At 41.3% G+C, this 18358-nt stretch overlaps 1 protein-coding gene across 1 annotated transcript; it reads right to left on the bottom strand.

The window, feature by feature from the left end:
* Positions 1-3717: 3717 nt before the first annotated feature.
* On the bottom strand, positions 3718-14528 carry TBRG1 (transforming growth factor beta regulator 1). Its single transcript, XM_006892799.1, has 9 exons — positions 14379-14528; positions 13829-13899; positions 12968-13200; positions 12267-12403; positions 11802-11948; positions 5854-5951; positions 5494-5604; positions 4651-4793; positions 3718-3863 (listed from the first exon to the last, which is right to left on the bottom strand). The coding sequence occupies exons 1-9, from the start codon at positions 14526-14528 to the stop codon at positions 3718-3720; spliced, it is 1236 nt and encodes a 411-aa protein (XP_006892861.1).
* Between the last annotated feature and the right edge of the window lie 3830 nt (positions 14529-18358).

Genomic DNA, 18358 nt, shown 5'->3' with positions numbered 1-18358 from the left:
TGCCCAGTGACACCTTCCCCTCCCTCTCTGGCCATTTTTTTTATCAAAACAAAAAAGAAAACAAGTAATAAAAAAACCATTTACCTACTAATGGACATGTATAGGCTTATATGCAATTTTTCACTAGTACATCAAAGCTGTGATGAACATTACATGAGACAGTTAACTCTATACTTGTCCGACTATTTCATTAGGATTCTTAAAGGATATATAAATTGATACCTACAACCACAGTTAAGTCAGTCAACCTTTTTATTCAGCAAAGGTTAAACTTGAATTTGCTCATGAACAATCTGATAGAGGAAATGTCTTAAATACATGTAAAGCTAGTGCCCATTGACCCATACCCATGTGGAGACCCCTTGTGTCAGGGAACTGTGCTCTCAGAGGCTTTCAAGGACTGATTTTTCAGAAGTAGCTTGTCAATTCTTTCTCCCAAAGCACCTGTAGGTGGGTTCAAACTGCTGATCTTACAGCTTTTAAAAACCATGCTACTTGGTGAAAACCTGAAAAACTTTCATTGCTACTGAGCCAGACTGAATCAAAGCTTACCTTCCACGGTCCTTCCACGGTTTTCTTAGGTTTTAAGTCACATAGGAGATTGCTGCTGGGGGAGTCAAACTTTGATAGATGTCTGTGTTTGTGGTTCAACAGCCTAGTGGACTAACCAGAACTCCTTCAGTAAAAACATTTTACATTATTCCAGGTCTTCCCATGAGTATATATATATAAGCATGTGAGATAACTTTAATATGGACGGACATACACACTGTAGTTGAAATTAGTTTTAGGAAACAATACCTTTGTTACATGTGATGTACTCTAGTATGTTCTGACTTAATAGTTTTTGAATGAGTTGAGAAGGAGCTCCCGTGTGTGCCTATAGCCAAGTTAAATTGCAAGCCCTAAGGGAGAGCATCTCTGGTGGTTCAAATTTATCAGCTGTTTTCTGGGAAGAGTCCTGTTGGGACTGCTAAGTCTTGGAAATCCAAGTCAGACTAACCTGTCAGGGGGAATGGGCTGAAATTTGTCTGAAATACACTGTTCTCAGAAACCTAAAGACTCATTAACATGCTTCTTTATTTAAAAGTTTAAAATGTCTTTGGAAAGTGACTTTAAAGCAAGCTATATGAGAAAAGCAGCATCTGTGTAATTTCTGTGTAAGTGCAAATATGTTTAGGCAACTTTTACAGGGAAAAAGAACTGAGGCACAGAGACTTGTACACCTATGTTCACAGCAGCATTATTCACCATTGCAAGAACATGGGAACAGCCCAGATGTCCAACCATAATCAAATATATTGAGAAATTATGGCACATTCACACAATGGAGTATTATGCAGAACACAGGAGCAATGATTTTGTTACGTATTACCTAACTTGGGAGGGACTGGAGAGCATTATGCTAAGTGAACTCACTCAGTTCCACAAGGACAAATACTGTAGAAAACCATTATTGTAGAATGAGTATGAGGACGGGTGTGGGGTGATGGTAGAAGCAGAGGGGTGAGAATGTCTGGGGAGGGGTGAATTAATCATGGAGTTGTACAATTTGATGGGGGGTTGATGAAAATTGGAAAAATTTAGTCTGAAAAACTATTCACTTTTTTTTTTATAATGGTGAGAAAAATTTGTATTCTGAATTAGCTAGTTGGACTAAGTTTAGATGATCCCAATTTTGTTGGCAACATGCAAAGCATCATAGTCAGGAGCAAGTTGAAAATAGGCTTTCTTCATCAGGCCTAATAAAAATGTTGACCTTAGCCCCCACATCAACGTCATAGAGCTTCTGTACAGGTTGTTTAATTTGGTGCTTGTTGGCCTTGACATATACAATGAACACAAGTGTGTTATCTTCCATGTTCTTCATGGCTGACTCAGTGGTCAGGCGAAATTTGATGATGGCATAGTGGTCAAGCTTGTTTCTCCTGGGGGCGCTCTTCCAGGGGTATTTGGGCTGCCTTCGGAGTCTCAGAGTCTTAGGCCACCAGAAGGTGGGTGACATATGGATCTTTTTTTGTGGCTTTGGATGCCTTTAAAGACTGCCTTCTTGACCTTTAATGCCTTTACTTTGGCTTCAGTTTTGGGAGGGACAGGAGCTTCCTTCTTCCCTTTCAGTGTCATCTTCAAAGAAAGGCTGCATTCAAATTTTGTAAATAAAATAGTATAATAAAAAATATGGGAAGTATTAATAGCTTTTAGTAGTGCCCCCTGATTATTATCCAAATTTTATTCATTTTATTTTGCTGAGCAATTCAAAGTTACCCTCAACCCAAAAAGAGAACAAGAATTACCACACTAATCTCAGTTTACAGTGGCCAGCACAGTATGGGGAGCTTTGGGGCATAGTCTGAAACAAGTTGTGCTGCTAAACCAAAGACCATGCCTCTCTAGCAGTTCAAATCAACCAGCAGCTCCTTGGGACACAGATGGACAATCTTCTTTCATGCAGTTTACTGGAGGTCAGCTGAGTCAGTTCCAACTACATGGCAGTGAGTGTAGTGGAGCTACAAGCTTCTTGGTCTGATTTCTCTGGTGGTCACGTTTTACTTAAGATACAAATCCCATTTGTGCCTTCCTCCAATCAGAGCCCAATTCACACCTTCTGCAGCAGTCTTCTACTCCTAGGGTCCTTCTGTTCCCTCCGGTTGCACCCAGGCCTGGCTGGATGGATAGTTAAGGCATCTCACAAAGTACTACGGAGAACTGTACTGACTGAAATTAGGCAATACCACAGCAACCCTGCTTAGTGCCGAGCAGAGTTCAGAAAATTCAGCTGCACAGGATACAAGGTTACATCATAAGCCATCAAGTTCATTCCAACTCACAGCAACCTTGCTTGACCCAGCAGTGATTTCTGGGCTATTATGTTTATGGGAGCACACAGCCGGGCCTTTTCTCCTGCGTACTGGTACTCAATGGGACTGTTCTGTTAGCAGCAGGGCTCTGAGCCATGTGCTCCCAGGACTCCTATGGGTTACACTACTGCACAATTAAATGACAAGGTAATGGAGGATGGGGCCCAAGTGTCAATCACAGCACAGGAATCTGTGTGGTGTGGTTCACTGTACTGAACAGCACATTTTCCAGTAAGGAATTACAGAGGAGATGTAGACTGGGTAAAAAGAGAATCTAGAGACCTTCTGATCCCTCATAAGATGTGCAAAATATGAAGGAAAAATGAGCAGAGTACTTCAATCTGTACTTTCCACCCTAGGTACAAGCAGGGAATTTGATGTTGGTGATACTGGAGGAAAAGAAAGCAGCAGCCAGCCTCTCAGGAGCTGAGACTGAATAGTCTTTGAACTAGGATCAGATGCGAAGGTAGACGGTTGATGGAATCATCATAACTCCTTCATGAGTCAGTTGATACTTTTCACTCTGATTTATAAAGCAGTTATATTTACCTTAGTTAGGTTAAGCCAGTTGATACTTTTCACTCTGATTTATAAAGCAGTTATATTTACCTTAGTTAGGTTAAGCCAAATAAATTACTTCCTGATAACCACAAGATGAAAATAAGTAGAACTGTTAAGAGAAGTTTATTACTAAAAATAAAGCCGCTGAAGTTTTTTCTATACGGAAAACTGTCACCATGGGAACCTCCATGATAAGACGTGTTATCTTCTTCACTCCTCAATTGCTGCCACCTTCAATATATTTTAAGTTTTAAAAAACATCCATAAGGATGAGAGTGTTGGATGTCTGCTTTCTTCTTCAGTCTGAAGACTGAGCTGGGCTACACTGTGCCAGAGGCTTCAAGTGCTGCAGAGAAGTATCCACCAGGGGCTCATGGGTCAAGAACACGGGTTGGTAAGAAGCCACAAAGTTCGCAGGCTGAAGCTCTGGGAGGTCCAAGGATCCTGAAGGGGAAAACAATTCTTAAGTTCCACTGCATCTGGGACTCTCTCACAAAGAGACTATCTGATCTGACACATATACGCCCTTTAAACTCCTAACGTCTTTGCACTTTCAGCCCAATTCTGCCTTATTTGGTTGAGATAAAACAACAAAATACCCAAATCCACTGCTGGTGAGTCTGACTCACAGTGCCCTTCCACTGGGCTTGTAAGGCTGTAAATCTTAATGGGAGGAAACTACCTATTTTTGTCTTGATGAGCAGCTGGCAGATTCCATCTGGAATGTTAGCAGCCTAGCATGTTAGACACTACACCTCCAGGGCTTCTCTTCAAATGAAGAAAACTGGTTGGATAGGTTAAGTAACTTGTCTCAGGTCATATAGTACAGGAGGCAAAGAATGAGAATTTTAATTACATTTATATCCAGTCTAGATGACTCCATTCATTTGTGGAAAGAACCCATGGAATACAGACAGAACCAAGGCTAAAGTCTGATGGCATTTGCTTCACTTGAAATTACAGTCACTGTGCAAGAACTTTCCCTTGGAGTCCCACATTAGTCTTAGGCTAGAGACATCAAGGTTCTTGCTGTGTTGAGCTCACAGGCCCTCACTTGTAGCCTCTGGGGGTGATGGTCGAAATCTATGCAGGAATACACTCCACAGTGGACAAAATGAAAACATGTAATGCATGCTGCTCAGATATGTTGGGCCCTCAACTCTGAGTGAAGAGATTAGAGTAGCCTAAACAGAATGAACTGTCAAACCAGAAAGGCTAAGTTAACAAATACCTGGCAGAATGGCATCATTCGGATCGTCATCAAAAATCTGTCTCTGCAAGGCTTCAAAGCTCACAGCAGCATTGTCTTCCAGCAGTCCGTGGGGTAGCTGCTCATCTCCAGGTTTGCACACATCAAACTTCACCCACTGGTAACTGCAGGATCAAAGGGAATCCTTTTTGAGAGTTGTCTGCTAGTCTCTTTTTTTTAAATTTTGTGTGTGTGTGTGTGTGTGTGAGTGTACCGTCAAATCAGATCTGACTGGTACAGGAGGAGGTTGTCCCTCCTTCCCCAGCAGAGCATCTGGTGGATTCGAACCGTGCGCGTCTGGGATTGTAGTTGCAGCTCCTTGCCACTAGGGCACCAGAGCTCCCTGTCTGCTAGTCTTAATAACGCATTCCCACTTCTTTCCCTCCCTCCTTAAGGATTAGCTAATTTTTTCCCTTAAAAAATATGTATCTATATAAATGAAACCCTGCCTAATGCTGCCCCATCTTCACAATCTCTGTGATGCATAAGCACTCACTATAGTGACTGTGTCAATTCATCTTGCTGAGGGTCTTCCTCTTTTTCACTGATCTACTTTCCCAAGCATGATGTCCTTCTCCAGGGACTGTTTCCTCTTGATCATAAGCCCAAAATACAAGAGACAGAGTGACCCGTTCTGTAGGACTTCCTAAACCTCTTGCTGTCATAATTTACACAGAAAACAGTAGTTACATAACAAAATGGGCAGCCATGGCTCACAATCAGAAGATAATGAATGTGTCAATGAGCTAAGTAGTTACTTCTAGCGTCAGTTCTTGGACACCTGATCATGGAACTTCTCAACAAGGATTATTTGACCACACTTACTTGACACATTTTCGAGCTCCTGGACAACTCTGGATCAGGTTGTGGATGGTTGGATGTGAGAACCCAAAAAAGTCAGCTCCTGATGGAAGCAGACTGGGCATTAACTTCCCCCTAAATAAGGGAGGGAGAATTATAGTTTGAGTGCTTAGGAGAGATGAGAATGAGTTCATGAGAATGGAGTGAAGGTAGGAATGCAAAGGAAATGCTTCTGTGATTTGACACCTTGGAGATAATAGTTGTTAAGATGTCTGAAGGAGGCAGGATGGGTTTCTTTAACATAGGGGATTGATGCTCATTAAAAGAGGAGAAAAGATCCCATTGTACCAAAAGTCATCTTTTTTGGGTATGTCTTCAACTTACACAGATGAACTGATGGTCTTGAGCAGTTCTGCGTGACAAATATCTGCAGAAAAGCTGACAATGGCATTCTGGGGGTCATCTTCAGGAACAATTTCAAACTGGGAAAGAGAAAGGAGCAATCAGATCTATCTTTAAAGAGGAAGAGATGTAGAAAGAAAAGTCTTATTACCGATATTTCTTTGCTCTGCAACTTGAAGCTGATGTAATAGATAAAAACAATTTCATATTATACTGCAGAAATTCAAACAAAGCTAAGTAAAATGTCAAGGTCCTTTGAATTCCAAATTCTTTGGCTGACTGCCCTTGAGAGGTTCTCATCTAATTTGTTATTACTTTTCAAAGCTTACTTATACGTCTTTGTACAAAAAACAAATGTGGTCACTTTGTATGTAACCTTTGGATACTATCTAGAGGATTACAGGACACTTTGAAGATAAACTTCCATTTAATTTTCTTCATCACAAAATACAAGTAGGTTTATAAAAAGTTACATCAAAATCATATTAAAATGGAAGATTTTTTGCCAATAAAGTATTTCTGTAACAAGCTCTGTAGCTTAATCCCCTGACTCGTTTATAATAAAGTTTGAAAAAATAGCTTTCAACTGTTTCATGTTTATTCAGAGGATTTAATTTTTCTGTGTATTTTCTTACTATGATATACTGAGTAGATTCCATTTTGTGATTATTGCTTCATTTGATTAGATTTTACCTTGTCCATTTAAGAGAACCAATTATCTTGTGAGAAAGATGGGCAATATCCTCTTGTTTAAGTTACTGGTATTTTGTTATTTCATTCAGGACTTACATTTTGAGTTCAAGGTGGAATATTTATCTTTCTCAGTTAATTCATGATGAAAACCTAACAGTTATCTTCAAATAATCCAGCACTGCTATACTAGTTTAGTTCGGGTCTAAACAACTGCAATAATTTTTTGCAATGTGAGCAAACTATCCTCTGAATAAAGAGCACTTGGTGGTGATCTATGATGCCACTATTCCTCATAGTGACGTAACAGATGAACCATACTCTGTGCCATCTTCTCTGCCATGCTAGAGCTCATGTGGCAGTCACTCTGTCAATCGTCATGTTGACAGTCTTTCTCTCTTTTGCTGACCCTTTATACTTTCCCTCCTAGCATGGTACCTTTTCCAAGGAATGGCCCCTTCTGACAACATACACAGAGTACATGAGATGAAGTCTCTAAGGAGGCACCCTGGTTCCAATTCTCCCAAGACAGGTTTGTTTGTTCTCCTAGCAGTGCAGAGGACATTCAATATTCTTTGTCAACATCACAATTCAAAGGCATCAATTCTTCTTCAGTCATTATTCACTGCCCAACTTTCAGATGCATACAAGGACAAAGAATAAACCATAGCTTGGATCTCAAGCACCTTAAGTCTTAAAAATGATATCCTTTAGAGAGGTCCAGGACAGATTTCCCTAGTGCAACATACAATGTCTTTTTATTTTTTGACTGCTGCTAGCGTGAGTGCTGAATTGCGAATCCAAGTAAAATTAAGTTGCTGACAACATCTATCATGTTGTCTATTGGTCCAGTTATGGTCAGGATTATTGTTTTGTGCTATGTGATCAAGCTGGAACCAACTCTACTTGATTAGCCAGCAGATTTTCAGAGGCTGTAAAATACACTTGAGTTGGATGCTCATCTTTATCCCATGAAGCAGCCAGTGGATTCATACCACCTGCCACGGGGTTGATAGTACAACTTCTGAGACACTAGAGGTCCTATGACCCACAGAGATCCTATGAGCAATGATCTAAACTCTGCCCTATCCTGTGTCATCATCTCTGTCATACTTGAGCCCACTGTTAAAGTCACTGTATCACTCCATCTCAAAATGCCATGCTTTGGTCATAAGAGATTTCCATGTTGTTATGTATAAACCTACTTCATTCTTCCAACGTATGTGTAATATCCTACTAGGTAGATATTCTCTTACTTATTACTATCAACACAGAACTGACTCATAGCTGATCCTCCTGTGGGTTTTCAGAGGCCGTATACAGCATAGGAAGAGAATGACCACCTTTCTCTCTTGGAACCACTGGTAGATTCAAACTATCTGCCTTTGGGATGGCAGTGTAAGTGCAACTCCTTAACTAGCGGACCACCAGAGCTCCTGACTTGGTAGGTATACCATAATTTATTTAGTCATTCCCCTATTAATGAGAGTTTAAGTTACTTCTAATTTCTTAAATTGCAAATGCTATCACACTGTTCTATATAACTGTTCATATTTGCACATTTTTCTGGAGAATACTCAGTAGTATTGATAAAAAGTATTAAGTATTGATAAAAGTAGTGTGGATAAAAGTATTAACATTGTTGGTAGATATTAACAAGTTGTCTTCTCAAGACTCTACCAATTTTTATTTTGACCAATTTATACTTTTTTCCTGATACAAACCCCAAAATATGATCCTGAATCTATTCCAACTGAATTTATAAATCATCTTACAAATATGTTTGAAGTACTGACCACAGATGATCAAAGACCAGATGACTGTGGGATGATATCAAGGCTATCACCCATGAGAGAGCAAAAGGTCATTATAAAGACAGAGAAAGAAAACGAAAATGGATGTCAGAATGGACTCTGAAAATTATTCAAGTGTTGAGAAGCCAAAAAAAGGGGGACAATATGCTGAAGAAAAAGAGCTGAAAAGAAGATTTCAAAGGGTAGCTCAAGGTGACAAAGCAAATATTATAATGAAATGTGCAAAGAGCTGGAAATGGAGACTAAAAAGGGAAGAACTCACTCTGCATTTCTCAAGCTAAGAGAACGGACAAAAAAATTTAAGCCTCCAGTTGCAATACTGAAAGATACTATGGGTGGTATGGTGAATGACCCAGTAAGAATTAAAAGAAGATGGAGGAAATAAAGAACTAACTAATATTGAAAAATTCCACACAATACCATATGAGTAAGAGTCAATGGTAATAAAAAAAGGAGATGGAAGCTGCACTAAAGGCACTGACAAAAAATAAGGCCCTAGGAATCAATGGGATACCAAGTGACTCGTTTCAGTTAACAAAAGCAGCCCTGCATGTGTTCACCAGTCTGTACAAAGAAATTTGGAGAATAGCTGCCTGGCCAATGGATTTGAAGAGAAAGGTGATCTAACAGAATGTGTAAACTACTGACAGTATCATTACTATCACATACAAGCAAAATCCTGAAGATCATTAAAAAAGATAGAACAGTACATAGATAGGAAACTGCCAGAAGTTCAAGTAGAATTAAAACTAGGCCTTAGCACCAGCGCTATAACTGCTGATGTTGGGTGGATCCTGGCTGAAAAGATACCAGAAGAATGTCTTTATTGACCTTGAAAAGGCATTTTGTGGACCATAACAAGTTGTGGCTAACATCAAGAAGAATGGGAATCCCAGAGCACTTAATGGTGCTCATGCAAAACTTATACCTAGACCAAGAGACTATTGTGCAAACAGAGCAAGGGCATGCTACATGGTTTAAAATTAAGAAAGGAGTGCAGCAGGGTTGTATCCTCTCTTCATACCTTCAATCCATATGGTGAGCAAGTGACTCCAGAAGCTGGACTCTATGAAGAAATTTGTAGTATCAAGATCGGAGAAGACTTACTATAACCTGTATTATGCAGATAAAAAAATCTTGCTTGCTCAAAGTGAGGAGGACTTGAAACATTCACTGCAGAAGATCAAAGAATACAGCCTTCAAAATGGATTACAACTCAATGTCAAGAAAACAATTCTTATCATTGGACATATATAGGCAATATCATAATAGATGGAGAAAAGATTGAAACAGTTAATGACTTTTCTTACTTGGATCAATAATCAATACCCTTGGTATCAGCAGTCAGGAATCTCTCTAAATTACTGAGAAACAGTGATGTCAGCGTGCGGACTAAGGTGCATCTGATTCAGGCCATGGTCTTTCTGATCACCTAGTTATGCATCCAAGAGCACTTATACATCCAAGAGCTGGACAATGGATAAGATTGGCAGAAGAATAATGAATGTCTTTGAGCAGTGGTGCTGCAGAGTACTCAACATCTCATGGACTGCCAAATGAACAAAATCTTTGCCTCACATATTTCTGGCATGCTGCTAGGAGAGGCTATTCCTTGGAGAGGAACGTAATGCTTCAAAGGTGGAGGGCTGGGAAAGGAAAGGCCCTCAACCAAGTGGACTGTCACAGTGACTGCTGCAATGGGCTTTAGTGTGTCAGGAAGTGTGAGGCTGGCACAAGATAGGACAGGCTTCAGATTTGTTCATAGAGTCACTATGGGTCATACTTGACTCAACAGCACCTAATAATAACAACAACAAACACCATCACCCTGGTAGACATTAGATACTGTCAACAATTTTGCCTAAGATTTTATTTTTGTTCTATTATATTTCCTAATTACTAGTAAGGGAGCTCTGGCAGCAATCTTTAGCAAGGTACACTGCTAATTCAAAGGATGAGGGACCTCAACAGTTCATCAGGGGCAAATGGGAAGTCTCTTCTCACTTCAATTTACAGCCTTGGAAACCTAATGGAGTTACTTCAAGATGGAACGGACTCGATACAGTCAATTTTGAGGTTTCTTTAAAATACTTGTAAGGGTCACTCCTAACCAATCATCTGTACCGTTTTGTGAAACAATGCTTTATCTTAGGGATTTTTACCTTATTCCAAAAGGACACTTTATCTGAATATTAATGTATTACAACAATCAGTGACACATGCGAGAAAGAACTGCTTTGTTTTTCTGGGTCTTGCAGGTTGTCTGTCGGTTAAAAAAGGTACAGTCTTATCACATTTTCTATTACTATCAGTGGAAAAGATTTGAGTTTTCCTCTTTGGAAAGGTTCCAAATGGCTTAGAGGTTTTTCATCTCATCCTAAGATTATAAAAATGTTTGTTGTTTTATTTTTATTTCTTGTTGTGTACCCTTGAGTCAGATCTGACTGGTACAGGAGGAGATTACCCCTCCTTCTGGTGGATTCGAACTGCACACCTTAGGGACTGCAGTGCAGCTTCTTGCCACTAGGTCACCAGAACTCCCTGTAAAAATATACTTTTGTAATATAAAACACTCTATACAGTAAAAAGAATTAAAAGGATCAAGGAAAAGAGCCTCAAGTGTTAATAGCGTATTTGGTATATAACAAAGGTGTAATTTCTACTGGTGGAGGAAAATTAAAGCTAGATTTTTTTTTTCCTAGCATACTATGTCCAGATGAGTTAAGGAGCTAAAAAAAAGAAACTTAAGAGTCAGATCGTTTCCTTTCCAAATACATTTTAGCATTTTGTCTTTCAGGCAAAATACTGCCATCCCACTCTCTATCAGGATTTTTATTATAGATTTGATTCAAGACAGGAGTGAAGCAATACTTTCCCACTGAGTCAAGCTCTACTCCTGCTCAAAGGTTCTGAATTATGTTGCTTCTCCCTCCTAGATAATTTTTTAGTGATCTATACTGTCATGAAAGAGTTGAAAGGGAAAAGTACGCTAAATGTGGGGCTAACTGAAAAGTCATCAGTTTAAATCCTCTAGCAGTTCTTGTGAGAGAAATAAAGATCTTGAAAACCCTAAGGGGCAGTTCTTCTCAGTCCTGTGAATCAGACTGGCTTTGGACTCCAATCTTTCCTAGATATAGACCTGCACTTCATAAATAAGCAGACCTGAAAAGACCTCACATAATCAAAATGCAACTTTAGAGGTAACATATAGTTCAAAGGGTACCAATTTGAGAATCAGATACAGATTCACAAGACAGCCCAAATATTTATTAGTAAAGACAGCACGTAGGGCCAATAATTTTTCTGCACCTTGGAGTTAACCCAAACGATGACCACAAAGCATCTACCCTAAAAAGTCCCTAATTCAAGTAGAATACCTAGGACAGAGAAAGTTCTAAAAGGGGAAATATAGTTATCAAAGTGTACCTGTGGCTGCATACCCCCATCTTTGATCTGGCAGGTGTACAGACACTTCTGGTCTGGATGCTTCATGCTGACATACATGCGAGTACTGCAGTAGCCCACAGGGTAGATGGCAACTCCATCATGGAAGCCAGGTCGGTCGGTGATGATCTACAAAAAAATCCCCCCAAGCTGAGACTGACGTCACTGGAGAACCTACAAGTCCAGCTGACTGTGGTAGCTTCCAAAATCACGTTGAGGCTAAAAGGAATGACTCATATCAGAGGAAGTGAGAGAGTGTGCCTGTGCACAAGCATATATAGGCTGTACAACAGACAAAACTGACCTGGCTTCCCAGGGAATGGAGATTTTTCTGAGCTTGGGCTGGATCACCAAGGGGCTGTTGCTAACGGGAATAGGGAGGGAAGGCTCAACCCCATTCCCATATTCCTCTGATTCTCCTCCCTATGTATTACTGGGCTCACTCACCTCCCCCAGGCTATATACTGTTAGACCCCCCAGTCCGATGGGGAACACAGGCCGTCCTGAGGGATCCAGAGCAATGGGCTGAACCAGCTTGCGAGCACCTCCCTCCATTTTCTTTTTCTTGGATGTTTTCTTCAGAACTGAAACGTAAATCTGGGGTCACCCACTTTAGGTCCCTCCCAATGCTGAGGGTAAGGGAACAAATTACATGGGAATGCTAAGCATAAAGGCAATTCTGATACTACATACTCACTGAATGGCACATGGGATGACTTCCCAAAGCCTGGAGTTATCTTTCTAACCCATCCATCTGGCAGTAACCAATTTCGATATTAACACTTATCAGCTAAAGCCTTACACTTTTCAGATTTGTTATTTCATTCATAAGAAAGTTCCCAAGCCAGCAGTGTATGGAAGAGGTCATCTAGCTCATTTCTGTACCTTGAGGAAAGATTCAATCTAACATAATAGTGTTGGAGATAGAGGGAGAGGGTTCAGCTATTTCTCTTTGCATCTATCCAGTTCTAAAAGAATTTCTCTACCCAAAGTAGCTCTATTACCCTTGTTTCTCAAAGCTATTTGGGATGCTTTAGGAGATGACAGTTTAAGTGCATCCATGGCTGTTGTGTGTCTATTAGCCAGTGCTAGGTCTTTGTTATCCATATTTGTGGCACTGGAACAATCAGTAGCTGCCTTCAAGATACCTTCCAGTTTGCTGTTTTCTTTGCCTTTTTCTTTTTTCTCCTTTTTGGATTTCTTCCCAAATGGCTCCTCAGCCCCAGTACTGGGTCCGGAAATGGGCCCAGCTCCCTGTACAGTTCCCACAGAGCTGGCCACACCAAACGTGAGGGGCAAACTGGAGCTATGAGGAGGAGCTGAGGCCTGTGCTTCCCCTTCAGTGAGTGCCTGAAGCTGGAGGAGCTTCTTCAGCAAGTACCTGAGGTCAGGAAAGAGAGGAAGCAACTGATGAGCTCGTTTTTCTCTCAATTCAGTTTCACTCAAATACTAGGGAAACCAAAACTATGCATAAAAACAATTAAATTATCTCTTTATAGAAAATGACAGTTCTTCTTGCCTCACTGGGAATACTGAAGTCTACTGCTTGAAAAAAACTAATGATAAGAATGGTAGTTTATTTCTACTTCACCTGGAGTTTTCTATTTTTTGATGTGGACAGGTATTAGAAACATCTTGAAGGACCATGATTTATGTGTATGTATGTACCCACTGTGCTTTAAATAGTTCATACAGAAAAAAAATACTTGCCAAATGAGTAATATTTTGTTGCTTTTGTTGTTTCTTCCCCCTCAATCCCCCCTGGCTTTTGTAACTGGAGAGGGGAATCTCTCAAGAGAAACAGGATGGCTTTACCCAGATGAATGGAAGAGCTGTTGCATCCCCATGGGGATGACACCCTTTGACTAAGTAGGAATATACACCACCAGTTGTAAATTTTCCTGTACTTGATCAAGGGGTTAACTGGCTGTACAATGTACAGAAATCTACTACAGAAAATTCCCCAGAACATCAAACTGTATTAATCGCCAAAACTAAAGCCAGCTCACCTCCTTTCTTCTTTTGCTTTAAGAAATTTTTCCTCAAGACGAGCAATTTCATCACAAATAGCAGCATTTTCCTTTAAAGAAAAAAAAAATTGGACACATTCATACAAACTACTGATTCGGATGTAGGAAATTATTTGAGGTTTGTTATTTTCAAGCTTGAGCAAACTAGGTATCTTAATACAAGTTGTGGGTAGCAATCTAGTTGATTTATACAATTTAGTCCTCCTATATGAAAAATCACTCGAGGTCCAAAGGGGGAAAATAATTATAAGCTGACAGCCCGTTAAAGCAGGTGGTCAGGGTGAGTTAAGGTATCACAACAGGAATGGGTTTGTGTATTCATAATAGAAGAAGTGGAATAGGCTTATCTAAAGTTGAGGAATGCCCTTCAGCAAATCACACGAGTTATCTCAAGTGTGAGGAAACAAGGGGGTACAGCGGTAACTTATACGGCCACTTCCTACTGGGAAGGAGAGCAGTAGGGGAAAGTCTTCGGGAGGCAGGAGAGCCTGGGGGCAGAGCGGGTAAATTAACGGCCGGCTGAACTCACAAACACCGTGGCTTTTGCCGCCTTCCGCAGCCGGAGGTACTTGAGCCGGTACTTGACGTTCTGGCTCTTTTTCGGCAGCTTTTTCATCCTGGCCTTGCTGGACTGCAGTGGGGTCCCGGGCAAGGAATCCAGGCTGCCCAACAGACTCATGGCCCAGCCCCGAGCCGGGGGCTCCGGGGCGCGGACGGCATCGGCTCTCCGACCGAGGAGCGAGCGAGAGCTCTAGCTTCGTCTATTCCGCAAGAACGGGCTTCCAGGACATTCCCCACGGGGAGGCGGGCGAGATACCCCGAATGAGAGGTGAGAGGACCTTATCAGAGGAGAGAGGACCGCACCGAGCAGCACTTCCGCGTACCCGGCAGGTAGGCCCGACAGGAAACTGACGCAAGGGCGCCAGCTGACGTCACTTCCAGGGCCGGGAGCGCTGGCTCGCTGTGATAGTGCAGATGTTCGGAATCTGAATTCTGTGTGGAGGACAGGTTCTGGAGGGACGGCGTCCGGAACTGCGCTGTTACTCGTGCACGTGTATGCAGAGCTGAGTTGCATCGAACAAAACTGCACTGTTGACCCTGCTTCTCACCTTAGGGGCTTACAGGTCATCCGGCTTGGCAGACGCAGTAGAACACACCAGCGGGGGGACTGCTTTGTTACTACTCTGTATTTTATGCAGCTCACATAAGTGTCCCGTAAAGTCCCTGCTGTGCTCTGATTTCATTAGGAGCTGAACCCTTAGCGTGAATGGGGATAAGGACCTTTACCCTCTCGTCCCTTAGAATTGAGCGGGTAAGATGCAGGGTTTAACACGTTGCCGCAAATGACTAAAAAATATGTTTCTAAGCACTTCGTCAGTTTAAAAGTGTGAAGCAATTGTAATAAAGTGCTTGCTGTCACAGAATACGCTCTCAGTAAAGGCGTTCTGGTGAAACCATTTTATGTATTTATAGTTTTATAGCAGAGAAGGATGGACACTATCGTGCGATTAACTGCCTCTGAAGACCTGCTGGAGGATCACCTATGGGTTGGTTCCGACTCTACGGTACACACAACAACAGTTTTATAATCTAGGCCTGTCTAAAATCATCCCGCGTGGATGGTCGTTATTACCGTTGAGTAGGCTGCTATTCATAGCAACTCTATGCAAGTAACTGAATTCTGCCTTATCCACTGCCAATCTCACTGTCTCTGACACACCTACTCTCTTTACCCCAGTTACCTTGACAATCCATCTCTTCCAGGGTCTTCCCCTCCTGTGTTGTCCGTCCACCCTTCCAAGCCAAATGTTTTTTTCCAGGGACTGGTACCTCCTGGCAACATGACCAAAGTATGTGAGGGTAGGGCAAGGTTTCAATCAGTTCACAGTGTCTCTGTGATGGATAGATGACTTGATGACACCTAACAACAGGGAAGCTCTGGTGGCCTAGTGGCAAGAAGGCACGTGGTTCGAATCCACCAGCTGCTTTGCGGGAGAAGGATGGGTAATCTCTTCCCATGCGATTAACTACCTCTGAAAACCTGCGGGACAGTCACTATGGGTTGGTTCCTGCTCAACACAACAGTCGGTAAATACATCACCAGAAACCCAAACCTGCGATGGAGTCAGGCTATATCTCGAGGTGAGAAGATTGTCCAGCTTTCTTCCTTGGAACTGGTGGATTCAAACCTACAGGGTGGTGCTTCCCTCCCACCCTTGGGTTGGTTTACGGTTTGCAGGTACTTTGTAGTTTTTGTTTTTATTTTTTTCCTCCTCACGTTGAAAAACGAAATGGAGAAAAGAATTACTCTTTATAAGGCCTTGGTGGCATTAAAGTACAAACACCTGCCCACTGAAAGGTGGTGGTTCAAACCTACCACTTCCGTTGGGAAAAGGTGCAGTGATCTGCTTTCCTAAAGCTTGGGAAACTCTAGGGCACTGTTCTATCCTGTAGGCTCAGTGTTAGAATTGACGAGATGACAATGAGTTTAGCTTTTTGAGTATAGTCTTGTATTGGACTTGAAAAAAAGTGAGAAGGAATTGAAGCTCTCACTGAAAAAGGTCTTCAGTATGGATTACATCTTAACATGAAATGGCCTATGAAATACATTTACTGTTATATGCTCAAACTTTAGTTATTTATGTACATATTTGTAGAGTGGCATATGGACATGTAAATCCATGTATGTAATTAAAAAATATCCCTTGAATTATAGGGGGAATATTGAATGCTAATGTAAGTGACTTGTGGGCAGACTTTTAAAAGTGAAAGTCTGAAATGGGTAGTCCAGGTACTCTGAAAATTGTCATGACAGAACCTTGGCAAAGTGGACCCATGGAAATATTGTTATGTCTCTCAGTATTGTGACCTAGCTAGGAAATTTTTTAAATTAAAAAAACCCCAAACCTTTATTGTGGTGAGTCAAATAGCAACAAATCATTTGGACCTGCCTGGGTTTTAATAGAGCAACTTTTCATGGTGTCTGTGTGCTTTTATAAACAAACTCAATACAATTATATAGATACACTTGTGGAAAATGCCAGCAATGTTTGAGGCCACAAAATATCCCCACTCATGCCTGTGGTAGTATGCTTTACTGACATCGCTATCAGAATCACAGCTGTAAACAGTGAAGGGCAAGATTGCCTGTCTTTCTCCAGCAGAGCGGCTGGTGAATCGTAGCCACCGGAGAGACACAGCCTTTGGGTAAGCAGTGCAACTCCCTACCAACAAAGCAATGAGGGCTCTTTATCTTGGAATGTTTGAAAAACTTTGTTATTTATGTTCTATCCAGCTGTTATTTTGTCCTTACAGACATTTGGGTTCTGACTTTTACATTATTTCTGTTTGGCTCCACAATCAACACTCTTGGTACCAACAGCCAGGAAATCAAAACATCAATTGCACTGGGATAGTCAGCTATCAGGGACCTCTCCAGAGTACTAAAGAGGAACGATGCCAGTCGGGAACTGAAGGTGCTCCTGATCCTAGCCATGGTCTTTGCAATTGTTTGCTATATGCTTCAGAAAGCTGGACAATGACTAGGAATGATAGAAGAAGAATGGATGCCTTTGAACGAACTGTGGTGCTGGAGAAGAGTAATATCATAGACTGCTAGGAGAACAAAGAGGTTCATCCTAGAGAGGGTAAAACCAAGTTGCTCCTTGGAGGCAAGGATTCTAAAGCTCCATCTGACACACTTTGGGCATGTTGCAAGGAGGGACCTACCAGTCATTGGAAAGGGACATTATGCTTGAGAGGGTGGAGGGACAGCACAGGAGAGTAAGATCCTGGATAAGATGGATTGATTCAGTGATTGGAGTAATGGGAGTAGATATGTCAAGGACAATAAGGTTGGCTGAGGATACAGCAGGATTCAGAGCTGTTGAATATATAGGGTTACTATGAGTTGTAAGCTCATGGCATTTAATAACATGTGGATTGCATGAGCATAATTGAAAGTCCTGGAATTCTTATTCTTCTCAATTACATCAGCCATAATTTATTATCCACACAGCCAAATGCCTTTGCATAGTCAATAAAGCACAAATAGACCTCCTTCTAGAATTCTCTGCTTTTAACTAGAATTTCTGAGGTCAACAATGATATCCCTGGTGCATGGTCTTTTCTAAATCCAGCTTGAATTTCTTCAGTTCTCTCTGTAGTATTCTAGCCATTTTTAGATGATCTTCAGCAATAATTTGCTTGCCTGTGATATTCATGCTCTTTTTTGAGAATTTCTACATTCTGTTGAGTCGCTTCTCTCTCAGGAATGAGAACAAATATGTCAAATATGTATTTCTTCCTTGGCCAGATAGCAATCCTCCAAATTTCCTGGTATTGACTGATGAGCAAATCCAGGGCTGCATCTGTTAGTTGAAACAAGGCGGTATGGTGCTTTCTCAAAACGTTGCAAATAGAGATACCATTTGACCCAGCAATTCCACTACTGGGAATATACCCCAAAGAGACCATAACTGACATCCAAGCAGATATATGCACACCCAT

Source organism: Elephantulus edwardii, unplaced genomic scaffold, assembly GCF_000299155.1.
Source record: "Elephantulus edwardii isolate Elephantulus edwardi_28Jun2011 unplaced genomic scaffold, EleEdw1.0 scaffold00120, whole genome shotgun sequence".
In the NCBI taxonomy this organism is placed as follows: Eukaryota; Metazoa; Chordata; class Mammalia; order Macroscelidea; family Macroscelididae; genus Elephantulus; species Elephantulus edwardii.
This window is presented reverse-complemented; position numbering and strand designations above follow the sequence as displayed.

Excerpts from the sequence above, each read along its gene's own strand:
- TBRG1 (XM_006892799.1), bottom strand. The coding sequence starts at position 14,528 with ATGAGTCTGTTGGGCAGCCTGGATTCCTTGCCCGGGACCCCACTGCAG. Across the intron at positions 13,201-13,828 it reads AAAGCAAAAGAAGAAAGGAG|GTACTTGCTGAAGAAGCTCC; the intron begins GTGAGCTGGCTT and ends TCCTGACCTCAG. Across the intron at positions 5,605-5,853 it reads AAGACCATCAGTTCATCTGT|GGGGAAGTTAATGCCCAGTC; the intron begins GTAAGTTGAAGA and ends TCCCTTATTTAG.